General features: G+C 44.2%; 3 protein-coding genes and 1 long non-coding RNA gene across 4 annotated transcripts; 2 read left to right on the forward strand and 2 right to left on the reverse strand.

Moving 5' to 3' along the window:
• Positions 1-2,298: 2,298 nt before the first annotated feature.
• Positions 2,299-6,020, forward strand: LOC100843433 (E3 ubiquitin-protein ligase RLIM). The gene is made up of 5 exons (XM_003581570.4): positions 2,299-2,486; positions 4,211-5,052; positions 5,160-5,231; positions 5,318-5,467; positions 5,572-6,020. Exons 2-5 carry the CDS (start codon positions 4,246-4,248, stop codon positions 5,704-5,706), a joined length of 1,164 nt encoding a protein of 387 aa, XP_003581618.1. The 5' UTR covers positions 2,299-2,486; positions 4,211-4,245; the 3' UTR covers positions 5,707-6,020.
• A 919-nt stretch (positions 6,021-6,939) lies between these two features.
• Positions 6,940-12,612, reverse strand: LOC100834458 (putative glucose-6-phosphate 1-epimerase). Its single transcript, XM_003580403.4, has 9 exons — positions 12,219-12,612; positions 10,319-10,393; positions 9,874-9,930; positions 9,626-9,786; positions 9,387-9,527; positions 8,708-8,810; positions 8,534-8,633; positions 8,199-8,437; positions 6,940-7,319 (listed from the first exon to the last, which is right to left on the reverse strand). Exons 1-8 carry the CDS (start codon positions 12,354-12,356, stop codon positions 8,226-8,228), a joined length of 987 nt encoding a protein of 328 aa, XP_003580451.1. The 5' UTR covers positions 12,357-12,612; the 3' UTR covers positions 6,940-7,319; positions 8,199-8,225.
• On the forward strand, positions 8,362-9,769 carry LOC104585421. The gene is made up of 4 exons (XR_733237.3): positions 8,362-8,503; positions 8,619-8,831; positions 9,011-9,118; positions 9,309-9,769. It is a non-coding gene; the product is annotated as an uncharacterized LOC104585421 (long non-coding RNA).
• Positions 12,613-14,399: 1,787 nt separating the features above from the next.
• On the reverse strand, positions 14,400-17,887 carry LOC100846368 (probable protein-S-isoprenylcysteine O-methyltransferase). Its single transcript, XM_003580438.4, has 5 exons — positions 17,421-17,887; positions 16,197-16,440; positions 15,902-16,030; positions 15,625-15,731; positions 14,400-14,830 (listed from the first exon to the last, which is right to left on the reverse strand). Exons 1-4 carry the CDS (start codon positions 17,830-17,832, stop codon positions 15,641-15,643), a joined length of 876 nt encoding a protein of 291 aa, XP_003580486.2. The 5' UTR covers positions 17,833-17,887; the 3' UTR covers positions 14,400-14,830; positions 15,625-15,640.
• Between the last annotated feature and the right edge of the window lie 1,120 nt (positions 17,888-19,007).

A 19,007-nucleotide genomic window follows, 5' to 3' on the forward strand; every position in this document is an offset into this window, starting at 1 on the left:
ACTTGGCCTTCAATTTGTTTTCCCTTACGTTGACTCGTGCAGCCGCCGTGAAAGGTCGAAACCGAAGAATCTCCCGCACTGCGAATGGCTCTTCCTTCCTTTAGACTACAAATTTCTCCTCGCGCCGTCGCCATTTGACCACGGCAGTCGGCAGGGCATGCATAAGCATAACATAACATAACATGCTGCGTTGGAGTGTAAATCATATAACTATCGTGACTCCATATCGCTATTCATGTGCCTTGTGCATGTCAACAGGGTGCCCCAAAAAGCCAAAATCATCAGTAAAAAGCAAAGGGGTTAACTTAAATTAGGGTACCCGCAGGCGGCTGCAGCCGCCAGCTCCCGTACGTCAACTGCCGATTTCCCTTTCCCCGGGTCGCCTTTCGTTCTTACTCCTGCTTACTTTCTTTTGGTGCCGGCCTTGCACTGGCTTTGCGCCATCATCATCGCACTAATGCTCCTAGTGGCAGCACGGTTCAGTCCAACTCCAACTCAGTCCAACTCCAACTCAAAATCTGGCGGGCGTGTATATACTGATATACACGCCCGCCAGATTTTAACTTTAGTTTTTGGAGTAGTAGCTTACACCGAACAAAAGATAAAGTGGAGAACGCCATTATATATCGTGCACGCACACATCCTCCTGAATTTGGTCGAACAGTTATGGCCTGTTTTTTCAGTTTGCTTTTGCCGGACCCCATATGTTCTTTAAGATATATGGAATAGTCTTGTGTTGGCCAGTTCTTGGCTTCTTTTATGCTTTGGCACTGGTACTTGGTTTTTGACTTGTGAGAATGATATTACTATTATGGTGATACTGGCGCCATTTTGATTCTACTTTTAGACAGTTCAAAAAAAAACGTACAGGTAATCCATAATGTATTCTTTCTCTTTCACCTTCTTGTGAAACTGAAAACGCGTATGTGAACTCGACGGAGTCATCTACGCAAGCCACGTACGCACCTCACCCGTATGTATGAGAACGATCTGCAAGCAAATTTGTGCCGTATAAGTCAGAAGCATACCGTGAGCCACAAACTTGGTGACACGGAAAAAAGAGCCTCGAACCTTTGCCCCCTTCTTCTTCCATCTGGAGAATCTAGCGACTGCTGCCAGTTATAATACAGTACAACTGTTATCCGTTATTTTCCTGGAAGATTCGAGCTTCCATGGCGTGTGCAATCGGGATTAGAGTTATAATAACATTTGCTGATAAGTTCTTACGGGGTTGGAGTCAATACTTAATAGCATGCGTGATGTGTTCGTCCAGATGAAAGCTCAGTTGTTGTCATCCTACCTTTGGCGCTGATATGCCATACGAATACGATAGCATCGGAATTTTATTAGTGAATCGATGTTGTTTTCGGCCGGTTTTTTTTATTTCTTAAGTGCAGAGCTTTTAATCGATTATCGACGTGTCTGACTCAAAAGGAAAAAGGAAAACAGTGAGCACAGAGCAGTGCAACCTCTCCGCTGTTTACCGGGGAATTTTTTTTGAAGGAAATTAAAGATCGAGCGAGTACTGCAAAATTGAGCATGCATGCATGGTGCTTTGCACTTTACAGCCTCGTCCAAGTTGGTAAACCAACGTGGTTGGGTTCGTCCTAAATAAATAACCAACCAACTGATTATCAACACCACATAAAGTAAGTACTAACTTAACAAATTTTCGCTTTACAAACATGGGACACACAAACACAACCCAGAACTGAATATAACAAGGGACACGTTTCTGCTGTAAGCATGTATGTTTACCACACCATGCGTGCACACTTAGGCCCAAACATCATTTCCCAGAACACATTTTAACATCATTTAGATAAAAAAAAAGCCTCTAAAGTCATTATAAATGCTCTTTCTGTGAAATCTGTACCGATTTTTTTTTTGTCCTGATCTACGGTATCTCGTACAGAATCAGACATATAAAACCATATCATAGCAATTTAGTTAGGCAGAATTATGGCACTAAAACGCGGATATTGCTTCACGATCGCAAAACTAAAATAAAATCTCAGGCAACACGGCGGACCCACCTGTCGGCCCCTCCGGCTCGACGGGCGGCAAACGATCCGGCAGGGAAAATCGAGTGGTGGGGCTCTTTCCGTCGGAGCGGGCCCCGCGCCGGCCATCTCTCTATCCCCCCGTCTGATCCTACTCTCCCGCCCCATCCGACGGCCCAGATCCGATTCCCCGGGGGGCCGCCACGGACGCCTCTGCCAGCCTCGGTGCCTCCTCCTCTTCTTCTTTGTTTGCGTTCCCGGTCTCTGTTTTGTTCCCCCTTCTGTTCAAGCTTCTCCTCCCTTCCTCTCTCTGTGTGTGGGAGGTTTCTTGTGGCATCTATATATAAGAACTCCACTGCTTCTTCTTACCCCTCCCTGCCTCTCTCTCTCTCCGCCTCCACTCTCTGATTCTGGGGATTTAATCTGGCCTCTTTCCCGGCCAGTTCCATTGGAGGGAGGGATATATCCGGCCAGAGAAGGAAGGTTAGTCGTTGCTCTTCCCTCATAAACCTGTTCAGGTGTTACGTTTGATCATGCGATTCCTATATCTTTAGATAGATGTCCTTTTTCCTGGTTTGGTTTTTGCACTTGTCAGTTGTCGCCTCTCTCTGATCAAGTCTGAACTGGTCTGTGTATGTACGTGCGGTTCGTCTCCTGAGTTCTTCAGGGGCGTTTTAATCCAATAATCCTCTCTCGTTTCTTTCTTTTTTTTCGTTTTTGGGTTCATACAACGCAACAAGGTAGGGGAAAACGGGGCCATGGATTAGGCGCTTGCCGGTTTGGGAGGCTGGCTGGAGGCGCCATGGAAGTCATTGAGAGGCCGGTTTCTTATTCTCTGAAACCCTCTGTTAACCCAACGATCCTTTTCTTCGCCCTCAACTCAATCCTATGTCCTGTATGTATCCTTCCCTGCGTGTCCCGGTTGCTTGGATGCCCTGGAAGTTTCAAACCAACAAATTTCTCTCTTGTAGTACCTTTCCCTAATTCCCATGTCCAGTTATTCTTTTCGGTTACAAGACGTAGATACTGTTTCATCTGTCTGGGTGGCCGGGGTACCGGCGGGTGTTTTTATGTAGCCCGTACGCGTCAACTGCCTCCTCTCTTCCATCGGATTTCTGGGAACAGGAGAGCAGATTGAGTACACCTTTTGGTTCAGATACAGTACTGCGGGGCTGTGCCGTGTTGGGGTGGGTATCACCGAAAGGACCATATTTTTAACGAGAAAGGGAGAACGTTGCAGTTAGCTTCTTCAGGTGGTCGACTTAGATGAGGCTTTGATTGTCATAGTAATAAGGTTAAAACACACACATCTCCAAAAAGAAAGGATAAAACACACACGCACACACAAGGCAGTTTAGGGCCATCCTTAGTAATCTCACTGAAAAACCATTGGTAGCGCGATGTGCTAGTCCTACGACTCGTGGGAACTGGCAGAGCAGAATTAGCACCTAGACTAAAACACTTGAATTACTCCGTATTATTTTTCTGATTTTGTTGTACTTTCAAGAAGATGTATGTGCTTTTAGTCCTAGGTTGAAGCTGCACCCAAGGCCTATTTTTCGCCGTCGAAAGCATGGAACTTATGAGCCTATGTTACTCTCAATTGGCTCCGTGTGTATAGCGGGGCCGGGAGTCTGAAATTGCACGACACTTATATATCTCAAGAAAAGATGATATACATACGTAGTACTTTGGTGCGGTGAAAACTTGGGAGACAGGCGAATGTTTTTTCGACAATGAAAACACCGCAATGACACGTGGAGCCTTAGTTATTGACAGAGTATATTCCTATGCAAGTGTCTACCACTTCCTGTATGGAGTACATAAGAAAGCTCACTCCGTGGGCTAATGTGCAGAGTTACAGACTTACATGGAATGGTCAGAGTTAATTATACATGTCGATGTTGATTCCCTGCCTTTTAGTTAGGCACATTGCAATCACATGCCGCTCGGTGATTATCTCGTACGCATGCCTGCCTAATCTTTGTAATTCTGGTTGTACGAATAGTAATCATGCCATCTCGCATTACACATGCATGAGAGCTAGCTGACACCATCATCGACCCTCGAGCAGCGTTGTCCTGCCGCGGCTGCTCGCCTGCTATCTATCACGATTTTCCTTTTTACCGATCGAATCATGGTCTGGACGATCATTCGATTTACTCTGTTCTGATGAATATATTCTGATCTAGTCCACTTCCTTTCAGTTCCAGTTCCAGGCGATCATCTGTGGGTACTACCAATGGACGAGCACATGGGGAGGCGGACAGTGGGCGGCCTGCTCTTCACCAAGGGGGGCTCCATCCTGCTCTTCAGAGAAGACAGCTCCCGCCGCAAGCCCGGCTCCTGCTGCTCCCGCCACGCCTGCAGCAGCGCCAAGCACTCCACCGCCGACAAATGCAGGCAAGCCCTCAACAGATCATCATCATCAGCAGCAGCAGCCAAGGAATCATCAACCCCGCGGAGATCGTCGCAAAATCTCAGGAAATCCCCACAGGGGAGCAGCGGCAGCAGCAATGCGGTGACGTCCTGCAGCGGAACGGAGACGAGGGAGGAGACCGCCGAGACGAGCGGCGGCGACCCTCCTGGCGCGGGGCGCGACCTGCTCGCGCGGCTCAAGGACCGGGTGAGCGCGTCCTCCAGGAAGCGGTCGCTGCTGGCCGCGGAGAAGAGCCCCTCTTCGTCCTCGTCCTCGTCTTCCTCGTCGCCGGGGGGATTCCGCGGTGGGTCTTCGAGCCGGTCGGCGGCGTCGCGGCGGGCCGCGGCCCGGGTGAGGAAAGCGGATGAGGGATCTGGCGGTGCTGGGAGGAGGGGTTCGGAGAGGAGAAACGGCGGCGGTCAGGAGGCGGGGGTGGAGCAGCGGATGGCGGCGAGGGGGGAGCAAGCGGCGGCGGCGGCGGCGGCGGGGGATGGGTCGTCGTTCCTGTCCGGGTTCCTGGCGAGGTACAGGAGCGGTCTCCATGGAGGCGGAAGCAGGCTGCCGTCTCTCGAGGACGGCAGCGAGGACTCCCGTGGGTACTGGCGCTTCGACGTCGAAGGCAGCGAAGAGGTATGTGCATAGTTGATCATCCATCCAAAAGACTTTCATTTCCTTGGAGAACTGTACGATCAAATTGAATGTTGATCTTAGCCGTTATGGAATTGTTGCCTCTGCAGCTGGAGAACTACTTCATGCTCAGCGACCGGCACCGGGGGATGCGGATGGACATCGACGGCATGTCCTACGAGGTACTAAATCCCCTAGCTGGCTGGCCTGCATTGTTCTTGATTTTTGCTGGTTCTTGGATCTGTTCATGTGACACTCTATTTCTCAGGAATTGCTTGCGCTGGGCGACCGGATCGGCACCGTGAACACGGGCCTTTCGGAGGACGCGCTGTCCAAGTGCCTGGCCCGGAGCATGTACGCGCCCACGGCTCCTCCTGAGACGCACCAAGACTGCGACAGAAAATGCAGCGTATGCCAGGTAAACAGACCAAGTTCGTCCTTCCAGAGTTTCAGATATTAATTCTGCGAGTATGAAGAGAGGAAAAGGAGCGTGACGGGGGCTCATGAGATTGCTGTTTTCAGGAGGAGTACACGGGCGGCGAGGAGGTGGGCGAGATGGCGTGCAGGCACTACTACCACATCGCCTGCATACAGCACTGGCTCCGGCAGAAGAACTGGTGCCCCATCTGCAAATCCGTCGCCGTGAAGACCAACTAGCAACGCGCTTGCTTTCCTTTTGTTCAGTGTAAAAAAAAAGAAAAGAAATTCTGCATGCATGTCTAGACACAAATTTGTATTCTTTTTCTTCTAGTACTTGTTTCTAGAATGAATCATTTGTTTGGGCCTTCAGGATTCTTGGTCTCCTTCGGTTCACAAGATTCAGTGAAAAGGGAAAAGGAGACAGGAAATAAACTCGAAGTGGGAGGTTTTACTTGCTCGGTAGTACTACTAGTTTCTTTTGTCAGTGTTCAATGCATGCCGTTTATCTGTGCTGTACATACTTTTCCTTTTGGTGAAAATTGTGTTGTACATGCTCACTTTTGTTTTTCGTAAACTCTTTTTACAAGGTGGTTAACCGTTACTAGTCTGGGTATGGAATTCATCGACTGATACCTTTGTTCTTTTGGAAATTTTGATCAGGAGATCTGATATTTCCTTTCGAACATGCACCTAGACACATTTCAAAACATTCAATATTAGGTTTGAAACGGTGTGAAGAGGAAAATGTAAGAGAGAGATCCTTAGGCATTCACAACAGTAGAGCTCTCCACATCACCTAAGGTCAGTTTGGACTGCGAACCTGACGCCATCTACTACCAACCTCTCTGGGGCGTACCTTCACAGGCCATACCCTTATCCTTGACACATAATTGACAATTTCAAAATCAAACATGTAAAGTCGTTGGAGACGTACACAATCTCATCCATACGAATACAGACGTTGACAGGGGTCATATTGATAAGTGATAACGCTACTTGCCAGACGGCTTTCTTTCTTTCTTTCTTTCTTTCTTTCTTTCTTTATTTCTTTTTTCTTTTCCAAGGGACCTTTCATGGTTGACGAGTGATAGGATCAGATCACATAACAAACATATGGGAGCAAATAGAAGCAGTTGCAGCTGGTGGGAAATCTTAACTTTGTCTATGATAATGGTTGCTCTTTCCATAAACACCTCAAGCCATTAGACTAGACAGGGTCGCCGGCTTAAATCTCAAATACAAACCATAGAATCATTTTTGTTCTCAAAATCCAGAACGATTTGATTGTGCAAACTCCACTGCTTCACTCATTTGCTCTCCACTGCGGTAACAACATAATCTCTCTGTTACTAAGGTGTAGAATGCATTTGTAGTTTTGTACTTTCATCAGGACATGAAGTTAAAGGGCCGGGTTAAAGTACTGTATAATCAGTGCGGAGATTATCACATGAAGTTCTTGCATGCAGAAAGTGTGCAAAACCAAATGCAGAAATTATGTTCCTTAACTTATCTCCAACCAACCAGGAAGTTCCTAAGGTAGTACCTATACATATCTTAATAGAAAAAGTACAGGTAACAGTCTGCTAATAGTTGGTAGGTTTCCTAGCCTGATGTTGAATCATCATACAATATCCACATGGCCAGGAAGCAACACTAAACTAGCTATTATTGTCTAACTGAGTTCACTGGGGACAGGTTCCAGGAGAGAGCCACTGGGCCGATTTTGTTATTTCGGTGCTCGCCGCCTTCTACATATAACGAAATAAACATACAGAGGTGGAGATGGTGAGGAAAGGAAGACCGGCAAGTTGAAACCGGCCAGCCAAATCACCAGGCAATATGAGGTGTTCCTGCAGCAAGCGAAGAGTCACAAGTTAAAAACAAAAACAGCAGCTATGCCTACATGTGAGGATGACACAAGAAATGCCTTTTTTTAACTACTCGGATACTCCATATGGATATATTCCAAATAGTACAGAATAATCGGCACTTTTGACCAAGATTTTTTTTTCCTAGTTGTGTGGCACTTTTTCAACCATGAGGTGAAATTTCCCATATCTAAACATTATCCTCCTCTTTATACCTTATTATTCTAGGGGTATTTTGGTCCTAATCTATTCCAACCATAGATATCCCTTTATGCGTGATCCGGTCAAAAGTGACAGGTATGTACGTACTGATATTGTACTGTGTTCAAACCTTTGGTGGACCATTTGATGACACAAGTGATGAAGCTCCTTCACACGACTTGTAAGGATGACAGTTATATTTAGGCTATATGCAATTAGCTACCTGTGAGATTGCTTCACAGCCAATGCAGACTGCCTGCTGCATGATCTGGCGAAATATGGTTTTAGTCTTGGGGATGATCATCACACGGTGTGGATGGATCTTTCCAGATATTGTAACCCGTTTTGGTGGCCGGCAATATGCTTGGTTCATTGGTCAATGGTTTTCATAGTTTTCAGTCTCACCCCAAACACGGCAGCATGATGTAGGCAAAGTAGTTCCATGTTTCAAAAAAAAACTAAATAAATAAACTCAACCAACAGGAACTAGCACCTGTGGCATTTTTATTTAGAACAACCATGAGGCACAGCGGGGAAGCGAGGCCTTGAACCCGGATGGACTGAGTGAGCACAGAAGCCACTAGCCAACTGAGCAAAACTCAGTTCTCAAGTTTCCAACTAGGCAACCAAAGAAATTGCAAAGCTAGAGCAAAGCATTACCTTAGATTATGTACCAAGTGAGATTTTTCAACCTTGAAGAACCTTATCTGGATCTAACTGACCGCTATAGTAACTGGAAGGAACAGCTGAGAGCTCCATCCTTCCTTTCCATTCCTCACCAGGTTTCAAGGTAATGGGCTTCTCAATAGCTGCAGGCTCCACACACAGCATGTGCTTATAGTCTTCATCACAAAGATCTTGCATGGTTTTTGACTTCTTGTCCCATGGATTCCATACAACTACGAAGGGGAAATGATAATGGAAGTATGACTATTTACCGAGAATAATGAAAAATGAACCATATGGTACGATATTCCTCTACCAAATTAGCTTACCAGCATCTGGAAGCCCATCTTTTCTAAGTACAAATGTTCTTTTCTTCTCGTGATCAATAATTGCAATTTTTGGTGGTGCATCCAGATATATTTTGTCAACCTTCACAGCAAAGTTAAGAGGTCAGCAGCTGTAGCTTCATATAGTCATATGTAACATTGAAGTGGTTTACTTACCTCTGATTCAAACACGATAGCATCCCCCTGCTCTGTGAATCTCTCTTTTCCCTTCAGGTTGTCAAAGTAGTCCAATGTTTCCAGCCCTTCAATGCGTACTTCACTGAGGAATTTGACAGTTTCAGTAAGCACATAATACAGTTGTGAATTCTCAAGTATTGGAACAGATGAAACTACAGAAAATAAAACTCAAAATGCTCAATTTCACAAAAAATGTTCATCTAGAGTCACCATTTGTTCTTGCTCACAGTAGCCCCTGTGCACCTATGTGCTTTTACAGAGATAAAGCTTTTTGAATTACAGATTTATCAATGGGTAAACTCAAGTACAACTGTAGAGCCCTGTTCCACAGCATCCACTATCTTAGCATGAGGAATTGAGGACACAATATCCAAACAGGAGCCAGGATAGGTAACTAATATGTCCTTATCTGTTGATTGGATCTTCAGATCGAGAGGAAACAAATTAACACTTGAGCATACATTTACTTTTCTTCAACAATTCAATAGTTATTTGGGCATGTTTACCAGTAGAGAAAATTTGAGAAGAACTCACACCATACTTTCTATTTCACTGTTCCAATTCCAAACCCTTGGAGCAGTTTCAGGTTAAAATATTCTGGAAGGTGAAAATGCTGATAAAAGGAAGGAGGAAAAGGAATTGAAAAGCATACACACACCTTATGTCAGATACGGAGAAGTATGTGTGATACGCAAATGTAAATGAGAAAGGTCTTCCATCAGTGTTGGTGTTTCTAATTCGAGAAGTGAGAATTAAATCTCCTTTAGGTCCAAGAGCAACTCTTAACCGAAATTCAAATCTGTGGTAGTCAGTACAAAAATATATGAGAAGCAGAATCAAACATTTGCAACTTCAAGAAAAGAAGAAAACATGATCTCGGGATGGTTAAACACAAACCTGTGAGGCCAGATCTTGAGATCTTCTTCAGAAAGCTTCAGGATGAGATCAGCAAAAGTTTTAATAGAAGTGTTTACTGGAAGAGGTGGAGGATTGTCATCAATCAGCCATAACCGGTTCCTTGCAAATCCATGTTTCTCTAAATTTCCATGCGTTCCAAACTGCATTTATATAGTTCTTTTGGATGACCGGAGCAGGCAAAAAAAACTATGAATGCATGAAAGTCAATATAGATGAAGTTGCCATACTTGGGGAAAGCAAATGGGTATGCCACCAGAAATTGCTCCGATAGATTTGGAAATGGCCTGAAAAGGAATTGTATTTTAAAGCACAAATGAGAGATGCTATAATTACTGCAGTAACAACACAAAGAACATTAGATAATTAAGCAAAAGTGCATGCATGGAATTTCACATTTAGAGGGGTTAATTCCAAAACTAAAACCTTTAAAGAGGCCAAAATTGCCAATACAGGAGAAGCCGAGGAAGTTGTTTGTGGCTATGCTCAAAAGGACACTTCAATTCAGAACGTGAAAGGATTGTAGTCAAATGGGGACAAACAACTAAATTAATTCGTTGGACAAGGATGGCAAGGATGGGACAAACATCTTATAGACTTATAGAAATTTATCGATACAACAAATTAATGCCTCAGCCAATGAGGTCATTCATGACGTCATGAATGGTTCTGTACCTTGCTGCTTACAAAAAGTAACTCATCCCCATGGTCATTCTTCCAAGATGTAACTTGCCCGCCATATAGATAGACCTAGCAAAAGACAACGCACTTGATTGGTAAGTCAGGTCTAGTTCTAAAAAGGAGATGATAATTTAACAATAACACATGCAAAATCCAAACCATAAACATTAATCTTGTGGCATAGATTATTCTTGAGATTTGTCAAAATAAAGGTGAAAAGGTTGTGCCAGCAATAGTTCAGCAGAATTTAAATGGGTAGCAGAATCCTAGTAGCATGCGAGCATGACACTAAAACAAAGTTTAGAACATCCTACCTGAAACTTTTAAGTACTGCTGTGACAGGAGTAACAAAATGATTCACTTAAACAGCTGCATAACACTAAATGCTCACCTACTCATCATAGCTAACTCATGTAAAACAGACAATATTGCCATCGTCATGATAGCTCCACAGCCCACAAGCAGGTTTTTCTTTTCTTTACCATTTGGCACTGATAAATTTATAAATGTCATATAGGAGCAAATAACTTTTTGTAAGATCAAATGTCTCGCCCTTTTGCTATTATGTGATTCTGAATAAGCTATGTGGGCTCCTCTGAGGCTGAGAGACAAATAGTTGCTACCTTGGCAAAATTAACCCAAGAGTTAGCACAGAAAAAAAAGGAAATTAAATGCCTTGCATAAAGCTACTCCCTCCATTGCAAAATGTAGGTTGTATTGTGATGACCGTTCAAATACATGCTTTGACCAACAATTAATCTAATCATGTGGATTAGTTATATAAACTTGATATCATTAGATTTGTATTTGAAAGCACTTTCTCGTGATTGCGATTTTGTAACTATCTATAAAGTGTTAGTGTACAAGAAATTATGGCCAAAGTTCAAAATCAGAAAGTCAAAATACCCCCTAAAATTTAAAACAGAGTACTAAGCTTTGTCTGTTGGGCCCTCCGTTCCAATATATGCATGACCGCGAAAGAGAACAACAGATACACAGGTTTGCCTTGAAGTTATAAATTTGTCTTTAGCACAGATAGGTTCACAGGTTCAAACACCTTCACTCCAGCAAGGTTCGGTCATGGTAAGCAGCTGGCAGAAGCTGACATGTACGCCGAAAGAACCACATCAATCTAAGTTGAATTTAGTTCACCCGGCCTAACACGCCAGAACTAAAACTAGAAACCTACTGTACTGTGGTTCCCACCACTAATCATAAATAACTCAAGGAGGATAGCACCTCCCCTAAAAGGGCCATCAAACGCATATGGGACCAAATTCCAGCAAAGTGAGCATTATCTGTCTTGGAAACATAAGGGGATAACCTAGTCCCTTTCGCTATCAGGTTGCATAGTCGGTGCGTCTATTCCACCGGGTCCCTGAACAAGATAATTGCCTACATGAGACCTATGTCTCATCACCATCACAGTTTACAGTCAAGCACGACCAAGTTGCGAATGCTATATAGTGACGCATGAACAAAACTACATCCCTTGATTTCACAAACCTCGCACTCCTTTTCTCGTTGCAAACAACTTGCAATAGCATCGCCGACCAATTTGAGCAAGCTCATCAAGAGGATAACGTACGGCGCCGCTAATTCCTCTGATCAAAAGATGAGAAAGCGAGAACAAGAAAAATTAAAACACTTCCAGCACGCCTTCACTTAACCAGAGTACTACTACCAGACAGTGACCCTATCAGAGCGGGCCGCGTAATGCGCCAGGAATTCATCTGCCGAAGCACAAAAAACTGCCCGTTCGCGCACACAAAATCCCACGCCCTCTGACCACCACTCGTCGGCCAGCCAACCCCCAACGGATCCGCCCAGAATGCGCCCCCAAATCGACTCGGAACGGGAGGAGGGGAAGTGGGCAGCTGAAGTGCATACATACCTCCGCAGAGAACCCGCGCGCCTCGCGAAGCACGATCTTCTCGAGGCCCGAGGGGCCCCTCGTGCGCTCCACGGACGGCGGCTGCAGCTTTGGCGACTTGGGCGTCGGGGGCGGCGAGGAAGCGGAAGCCGCAGCCATTCGACACCAACGGCGAGGTCACGCGCGGAAGCAAGCACCAATCCCTTTTTAGCGGCGAGAGAGTGAGCGAAAAGGAAAGATGGGTGGGTAGTGGAGTGGAGAACAGAGGAACCGGGCGTATGATGGCGGTTATTTATAGCCGACGCGAGGAGGAAGAAAGTGGTTCTTCTCTAGCAGTGGGTACTGACCGAGTTTGAATTGGAGCGGAGCCGGAGACCCGGAGTCATCGTCTCAGGCCATCCCAGTGGGCGCGTACAAAAGTGGAAGGTAGAGTTAACTCTCAGCCATTTTGGTTGGCAGGGATTTATCCTTAGTTTTAACCAATGAACCGATCTTTAGTGTTTTAGTTGGCTAATTATTTTTAAAATAGTACTCTTTCTGACACTAGAACGCATACTTAGACAAAGTTGCGCACTTAGTACGGAACGGAGGAAGTAGTAGTTTTTTTACACCGTTTCTAAAACAATGGGTTGTGTTGGAGGACGCGACGTTTCCATGGACGTCTGTGCTTCCGTTACGTAAGGATTGTTGCGTGGGAGATGGCGTCATACAGTCATACGCATTTAACAGTGGAGTCTACGTTACGCAATAGCCTTTGCTGGCACGTCCGGTCAAATTTCGGTGTCATCTGTGTCATCATTTGCCCATGTATTTATGCCGACGCCACAAGTTTTGTCTATCAGCGGAGTCTACGTTACGTAAGAGCGTACCGTTGCATGTTTGTCTTATTTCTATGATGCGGACAACGTTGTGACGTCCGGATGTGAGCAATAAGAAAGAGGAATCGGGAAGGGGGCGTGGGAAAAAGAAAGGAAGGAGGGCTCACCGGCGACGAACCGATGAGACTGCACATAATGCCCGGGTCTAATGGCCGCCATATTAGGCTTGGAGGCATAGCCGATCAGGACGCATGAGCACTAGCTCCTAAACATGATGCCACCATATTGGTGGCAGGTCCGACAAAGGGAAAGGGAGAGATGAGGAAGAGGACGATACAAGAGAGATTGAACACGACCTTCCTAAGTACCGTTGCGGTGGTAGAGTCGATCCACAAGAAAAACTCTAGTCATCCTAGTGCAAACTTCAATGAATACTACGAAGTAGGAGATGCATATCATTGTGACAATGATAAAATAGACTCCTTGTTTAAAGCTTAACGGAGAATAGCCATGTACAAAAGTTTAACTAAATCTAACCCTTTTGCTCAACATTATACTTCACAACATTGAGGTTGGCTAGCTCGACGCCGTACATAAGGATGTTGAAAAACACACTGCGTTTTCACAAGTGAAACAAGGAATGCCAGCACAAAACGAAGTTGTTTCGAGCTGAGTGAGGTCCCAAACCTCATCCTCAACGCCAAGCTTATGATGCCAGAAAAAAATCCTGGTGAAAAGTTTTTTTAACACCGTGAGGCATGATATTGACCTATATGTCCACGCAATCATCAGTGCAAATTGCGTTTAACCCGTCCCTTCCTTGATCCAAAAGGAATGGAAAGGATTATAGTTCAATTTTTCCCACAATCCCTCTCAATACCCCTGGATTTGATGTGAGCCGAAGGGCCTAAAGGGGATTTGGTATGCCCGATGCTAACAAAGGTTGAGATCATTGCCTAGATCGGAGTAGTTGAAAGTAGACGTCACTAGATCGGAGGGATAAGATGCACGGGTGCTTTTGGACCGACCAAGTGGCCCTCCTAGCTTAGGCGTACCTGACGTCTACTTCGTTTATGTTGACAGTAAAAGTTTCCAAAATCAAAAATCTTGTCGCTATCGCTGCAGCGAATGGAATGCGGTTTTCGCCCGTCCGCCAGGTTACTTCAGGTAGTTTCTATTGGCAGAATAACAAGGCATCCTTTTCCATACTGCCTGGCACTAGTAACTTCAAGGAGTTCCCATTGGCAGAATAATACTTCCTCGAAGTTTCACTTGCAGAGCTGAGCAGAATGACAGATTATTCCATAGTTAAATTAAGGCTGAGAAGAGAACCACATCCACATATGCTTAGCTGAGCACCAAAGTCAAAAAGAGCAGCAGCATATGCTTAAAAAAAATGCTTCTCAGGCTCCACGGAAGATGAGGACCCTCTTTTCTTCTGCATGTCCAAAAGGAATGCATACAGGAGTACACACGTTGGCCACACTTGATACAATTGCACTGCAAAAGGCTTTCACACAACGAACCTACAGGACGAAACCATCGCCACTGTCGTGAAAGATGGAAACTATTCATTCAGTTGAATCTAGTGAATGGCAGGGCTTACACAAAATTAATAAGCCAACCATTTAGATTCGCACCAGATTGATGAGCTGATAAACTCGTCTACTTGAGTCTAGAGTACAAAACATCAGATTGTCCTTGTATTGTATGAAATCCATGGCATAGCTCGTAAATTTGCTCTCTCTTAAATCCATGCTGTGAAGTGCTTTACTTAGTCATGTCAATGGTAAGGGCGGCAGGAGGTAAGCATACCTATATAACAGAAAAAAGAACATAGACATTAGTATCCAGTCTCCAGATTCATCCTTGAGTTAAAAAGGAACAAAAATGTCTGTTTCACTAGTGACCCCACACAAGCAGGCTGCAATACATTTTTATTGTTTAACAAAGTGATGGCAATGCCACATACTTCCAAATATTGGTTGGTTCAGGACAAACCAATGAGGCAGCTTACACAATGCACATGGAGCTATTCAAATCTTTGAAGCATATAACTATATAAGCAAACATCTTGCTTCGTGTCATAGTCTGATACTTGCAACTTTCTTGACTTGAAATTACCGGATATGTATGACATAAATCCGTACAATCTTTTCCTTATAATGACAGTCCACAGAATTGAACACTTTTTTGAAGGGATAGATAGATGCTGCTAAAAAATATGAATGGTGGAAAACTCATATGTAAGATGTGAAACGTCATGCCAGATTGATATGTTTTGGTCATGACCCAAACATGCTTCTTAAAGTTAAGAGTGAAAATCACTTTAGTTGTGAAAACATAATTGCGGGAGGTTATTATGTATAAACAGATTGTAAGGCGGTTTCTATAATATACAAACAGCAGTTTCTGGATTGAATAATCAAAACTTGAAGCTGCTAAAAGTTACTTTTATTGTTTAAAGAAAAAAGATACAGATACCAGCAGAGTGACAGAACCTCCTGGTTTGAGAATTGAAAAGAATGTGACAAAGAAGACTGTTAAACCTGCTAATCCAAAACACATCATATGAAATGAAACCTTGGAAGGCGAGAACTATAACATACTTTGCATCTGAAACATTCACTTTATAAATGGTAAGCCTGAGTGCACTTTCCCTGCATATTCTTCGTACTGAGAGCCAAAGAACTGCCGCAAGAAAAATTCTTCGTACCTGCTCTTGAATGAAGGAATCACAAGAAAAACCGTAGGAGAATGAAAAAACCTAATATACTTGACTCTAATATGAAGATATTCACATTCACTTGGATTTTGAAGGGTACATCCTGAAAATGGGGAGCCTAGGACATGAAGGATAAAAACAGAGTACTGTTAGAAGGATACGGTATCCGCTTTGAAAAGAATCGCCACAACACCAATGCAAACACAACTGTAGATACAGGATTGCACAGCATAAGCTGTGTTCCTACTGCCCATATAAGAAAGCCCGAATATCCAGGATGGCGCATAAATCTGTACAATTAAGTCCAATCATTAGCAACTGTAACTATCAAATGGACTTGCAGAACTACCATCAATTTCATATTGCAAAAAGGAACAAATGCAAGGAAATGCAATAACATTACTCAAGAACTATTAACATTGAATTGTAATGCAACATAAGTACATAGACTATTACCTATACACCCCATGAGTAATCAACTGGTGCTGGTCTTCATATTGAATTCTTATAACATGTGTAAAGGCACGTCCAGCCGTCACAACAGCGATTTTACGAATAACTTCACCGGTAAGAACCATCAGAAGGCCAATATTACTGACAAACTGATACCCTTTTAGTTCAGGGAAGAAAATACTCTCTATCAGATGCTCCAGCATTGCAAAACTCATTGCTAAAACATACTGCTTGCTGATAAGAAGTGCTGAACAAGAAGCACCTTGATTAGCTCACAACATGGCCATGCGGTATGTTAGGGTAATGCAAATACCAACTAAATGGCAAGAAAAACAAAAGGACAAAAGAACTAGCAATCCGAATATATGTATGGGTAATGTCCTTTCATATACTGGTTGATCGCCTTATGTGTCAAGCAGATAACTGTGGTTATGATGAATCTTCTAATTGCGTTACTCCATCCAATGAAACCTCCTTTCATTATATGTTTCTGTGTATTGGACATTTTATTCCCACAAACAAAAACAGTACGACTTAAAAATCTTATCAAACCGGAATTGTCATCCTAATCGCAAAAACAGTACAGCAAAGTTTTACAGGAAAAACAACATTAAGGTAAAGTTCTATTTTCAGGGACTACTTCTAGAGTTATACTGTTTCATAATGAGAAATCACGTCCCTGTTTTGGCAAGGAATTACTACGTGCTCTGAGGTTCAGTCAGTAAGCAAAATACAAGTTGGGCTAAGCAAGTTTAAAGGGTTATTTTAGCTCTAATTCAAACTCTATACCAAATACATAATGACATATGAAGTAAGTTTTTTATTAATTAATTTCTAGTTTCATTTGTAAAAGACTACTCCATGAATGTGCTCAGATTGTAATTTCTGATTTTGACGCTTGACCTCAACCTTGATGTCGGTGCATTGCTACATGATCTTTCTTTCCAGTAAATTCTGTCACATTACAGCACTTGGTAGCTTGTTTATGTTAAACTAAAACAGAGAATTACTAAAATTGCAATAGATTAGACATCACAGATATACTCTGACGATTCCTGTATCCTAGCAGAATCAAACAAAACCAGAAACAACCTCATCGGATCAATTGCAACGGCTAATTCATCCTTAGGACGGAATATAAATTGCTTCAGCTATTAGTTCTAGTGCTGTAATCTACACAAAGAAGACAAGAGGGGAGCGGAGAGGAAGAGTGAACGGCTCGCTCACAGGTGGCGGTGACGTTGCGGTGACCGTGGAAAGCGGCGGCGAGGACGTACTCGGAGCCGTGGAAGAAGACGAGGGCGGCCGCGAACTGCCACGCCTGTGCCCGCGCCGCCATGGGCAGAGCGAGGATCTGGGGACCGGAGCTTGCGCCTGGGCTCAGGGCTTGGGCGGTGAGAGGAGATGCTTGCCGAGGTGCCGGGAGGAGGAGATGCCGCATGGGGAAGCTTTCGCTAGGGACCTGTACGGGCACGGGGAAAGCTTGCGACGGCCATGGCGAAGCTGGATGCTGCGCTGTCGGGCCGCCGGGGGAGTGACGGAATAATAACCAGCCTCTGGACGATGCGTGGGCCGAGTGGGCTACGAAGATCCGCTTTTGTGGATGCAAAAGGGACCGATCCCAGTCTCCTAAAGCCATCTAGCCCAATAAGAAATTTCCTAAGCCGTTTCGAAGATCTCGGAATACCAGGTGAAAATCCCTCGCAATGTCCCCAACCTCTCGCTCGCCAGAACCGCCCCACACGGCCAGACGGACGGTCGTTTCAGGAAAAGGCGGAGTGTGTCCGCACTCCGCAGGCGGCAATGCCGCAGTTCCCCGTCGTCTCTGTGTTCCGTTTCGACGCATGTAGGTGTAGGGAGAGGAACCCGATCTTTCGTTGGGTTTTTAGTCCTAGTTGCTTTTAGTTTTTGTTTCCCGGCGACAGCGGCGATGACACTGTTGTTTTGGAAGTCTCTTTGGCTTCTTCCACGTTCTGTTTGGGCCTCCGGTACAGTGAACCTTTCAAGCTAGAGGTGAAAACGTGCTGAAAAAATGTGCATGTAAACAGGCGTTGTGCATGCTCGCTAGATGTAGCTTAAAGAAGCTCGCGAGCTAGGCAAAGCATCTCATCCATTTGTGCACAGTTTTGGATGTGGACGAACACAAATATGGGACGCGTTAAGGAGTCTATACTTGGACCCCAATACCGCACTCACGACTGACACGCCGGCTCAACGGAAGGCTGCATGGGCCCCACACCTTGTTACGGGATCCAACTTTTCTTCTTAGTACTAGGGAAGGAAGTAGATTAACAAAAAGATAATGGTTGCATGATTAATCTTTGATTAATTTAGGAATTCCTAGAGAATTCATAATTAACATATTAATTAATAATTAACTTCCTTGGATATGTGAAGTACAAATAAATGGCACACATCCGGAATTGGAAGTCCACATGTGTGTTGTCCAGTCGCACTTGTGAAATCCCCCACTGATTTAACATGCCATCCCTAAATATTGTCTCTAACGCAGAGAGGTTTGGTGTTCTAGACCCAAACTGAATTTTCAGGATCTATCCTCTCATCATAAAGACAACATAGTATGCAATACTTTAATGTGAGCGCACGGTGAAATATGGCGTATTTTAGAGTTGGGTGGTCAAAATCAGCGCATAGTACTGTATAGGCGTGGTAACCAAGACCGGACTTCACTCGATCTTGAAATTGTGCAATTAATTTCATCAAGCGAGCCAGATGGATCGCGACTTGACTAACACTTTATTACTCAGTCATGCGACTTACAAAATTCTTACAAAATTGCAATTTAGTCACCGT

Source organism: Brachypodium distachyon, chromosome 5, assembly GCF_000005505.3.
Source record: "Brachypodium distachyon strain Bd21 chromosome 5, Brachypodium_distachyon_v3.0, whole genome shotgun sequence".
Taxonomy (NCBI): Eukaryota; Viridiplantae; Streptophyta; class Magnoliopsida; order Poales; family Poaceae; genus Brachypodium; species Brachypodium distachyon.

Bases quoted from the DNA above. Each gene is read 5' to 3' on its own strand.
- LOC100834458 (XM_003580403.4), bottom strand. From the start codon at position 12,356: ATGGCTGCGGCTTCCGCTTCCTCGCCGCCCCCGACGCCCAAGTCGCCA. The intron at 8,634-8,707 runs GTAAGTAAACCA...TTTGCTGTGAAG, and splicing joins CTATCGTGTTTGAATCAGAG to GTTGACAAAATATATCTGGA. The intron at 8,438-8,533 runs GTAAGCTAATTT...TCCCCTTCGTAG, and splicing joins AGATGGGCTTCCAGATGCTG to TTGTATGGAATCCATGGGAC.
- LOC100843433 (XM_003581570.4), top strand. From the start codon at position 4,246: ATGGACGAGCACATGGGGAGGCGGACAGTGGGCGGCCTGCTCTTCACC. The intron at 5,053-5,159 runs GTATGTGCATAG...TTGCCTCTGCAG, and splicing joins ACGTCGAAGGCAGCGAAGAG to CTGGAGAACTACTTCATGCT. The intron at 5,232-5,317 runs GTACTAAATCCC...TCTATTTCTCAG, and splicing joins TCGACGGCATGTCCTACGAG to GAATTGCTTGCGCTGGGCGA.
- LOC100846368 (XM_003580438.4), bottom strand. From the start codon at position 17,832: ATGGCTTTAGGAGACTGGGATCGGTCCCTTTTGCATCCACAAAAGCGG. The intron at 16,441-17,420 runs GTGAGCGAGCCG...CTTCTTGTTCAG, and splicing joins CCGCAACGTCACCGCCACCT to CACTTCTTATCAGCAAGCAG. The intron at 16,031-16,196 runs GTAATAGTCTAT...TTAATTGTACAG, and splicing joins ATTACTCATGGGGTGTATAG to ATTTATGCGCCATCCTGGAT.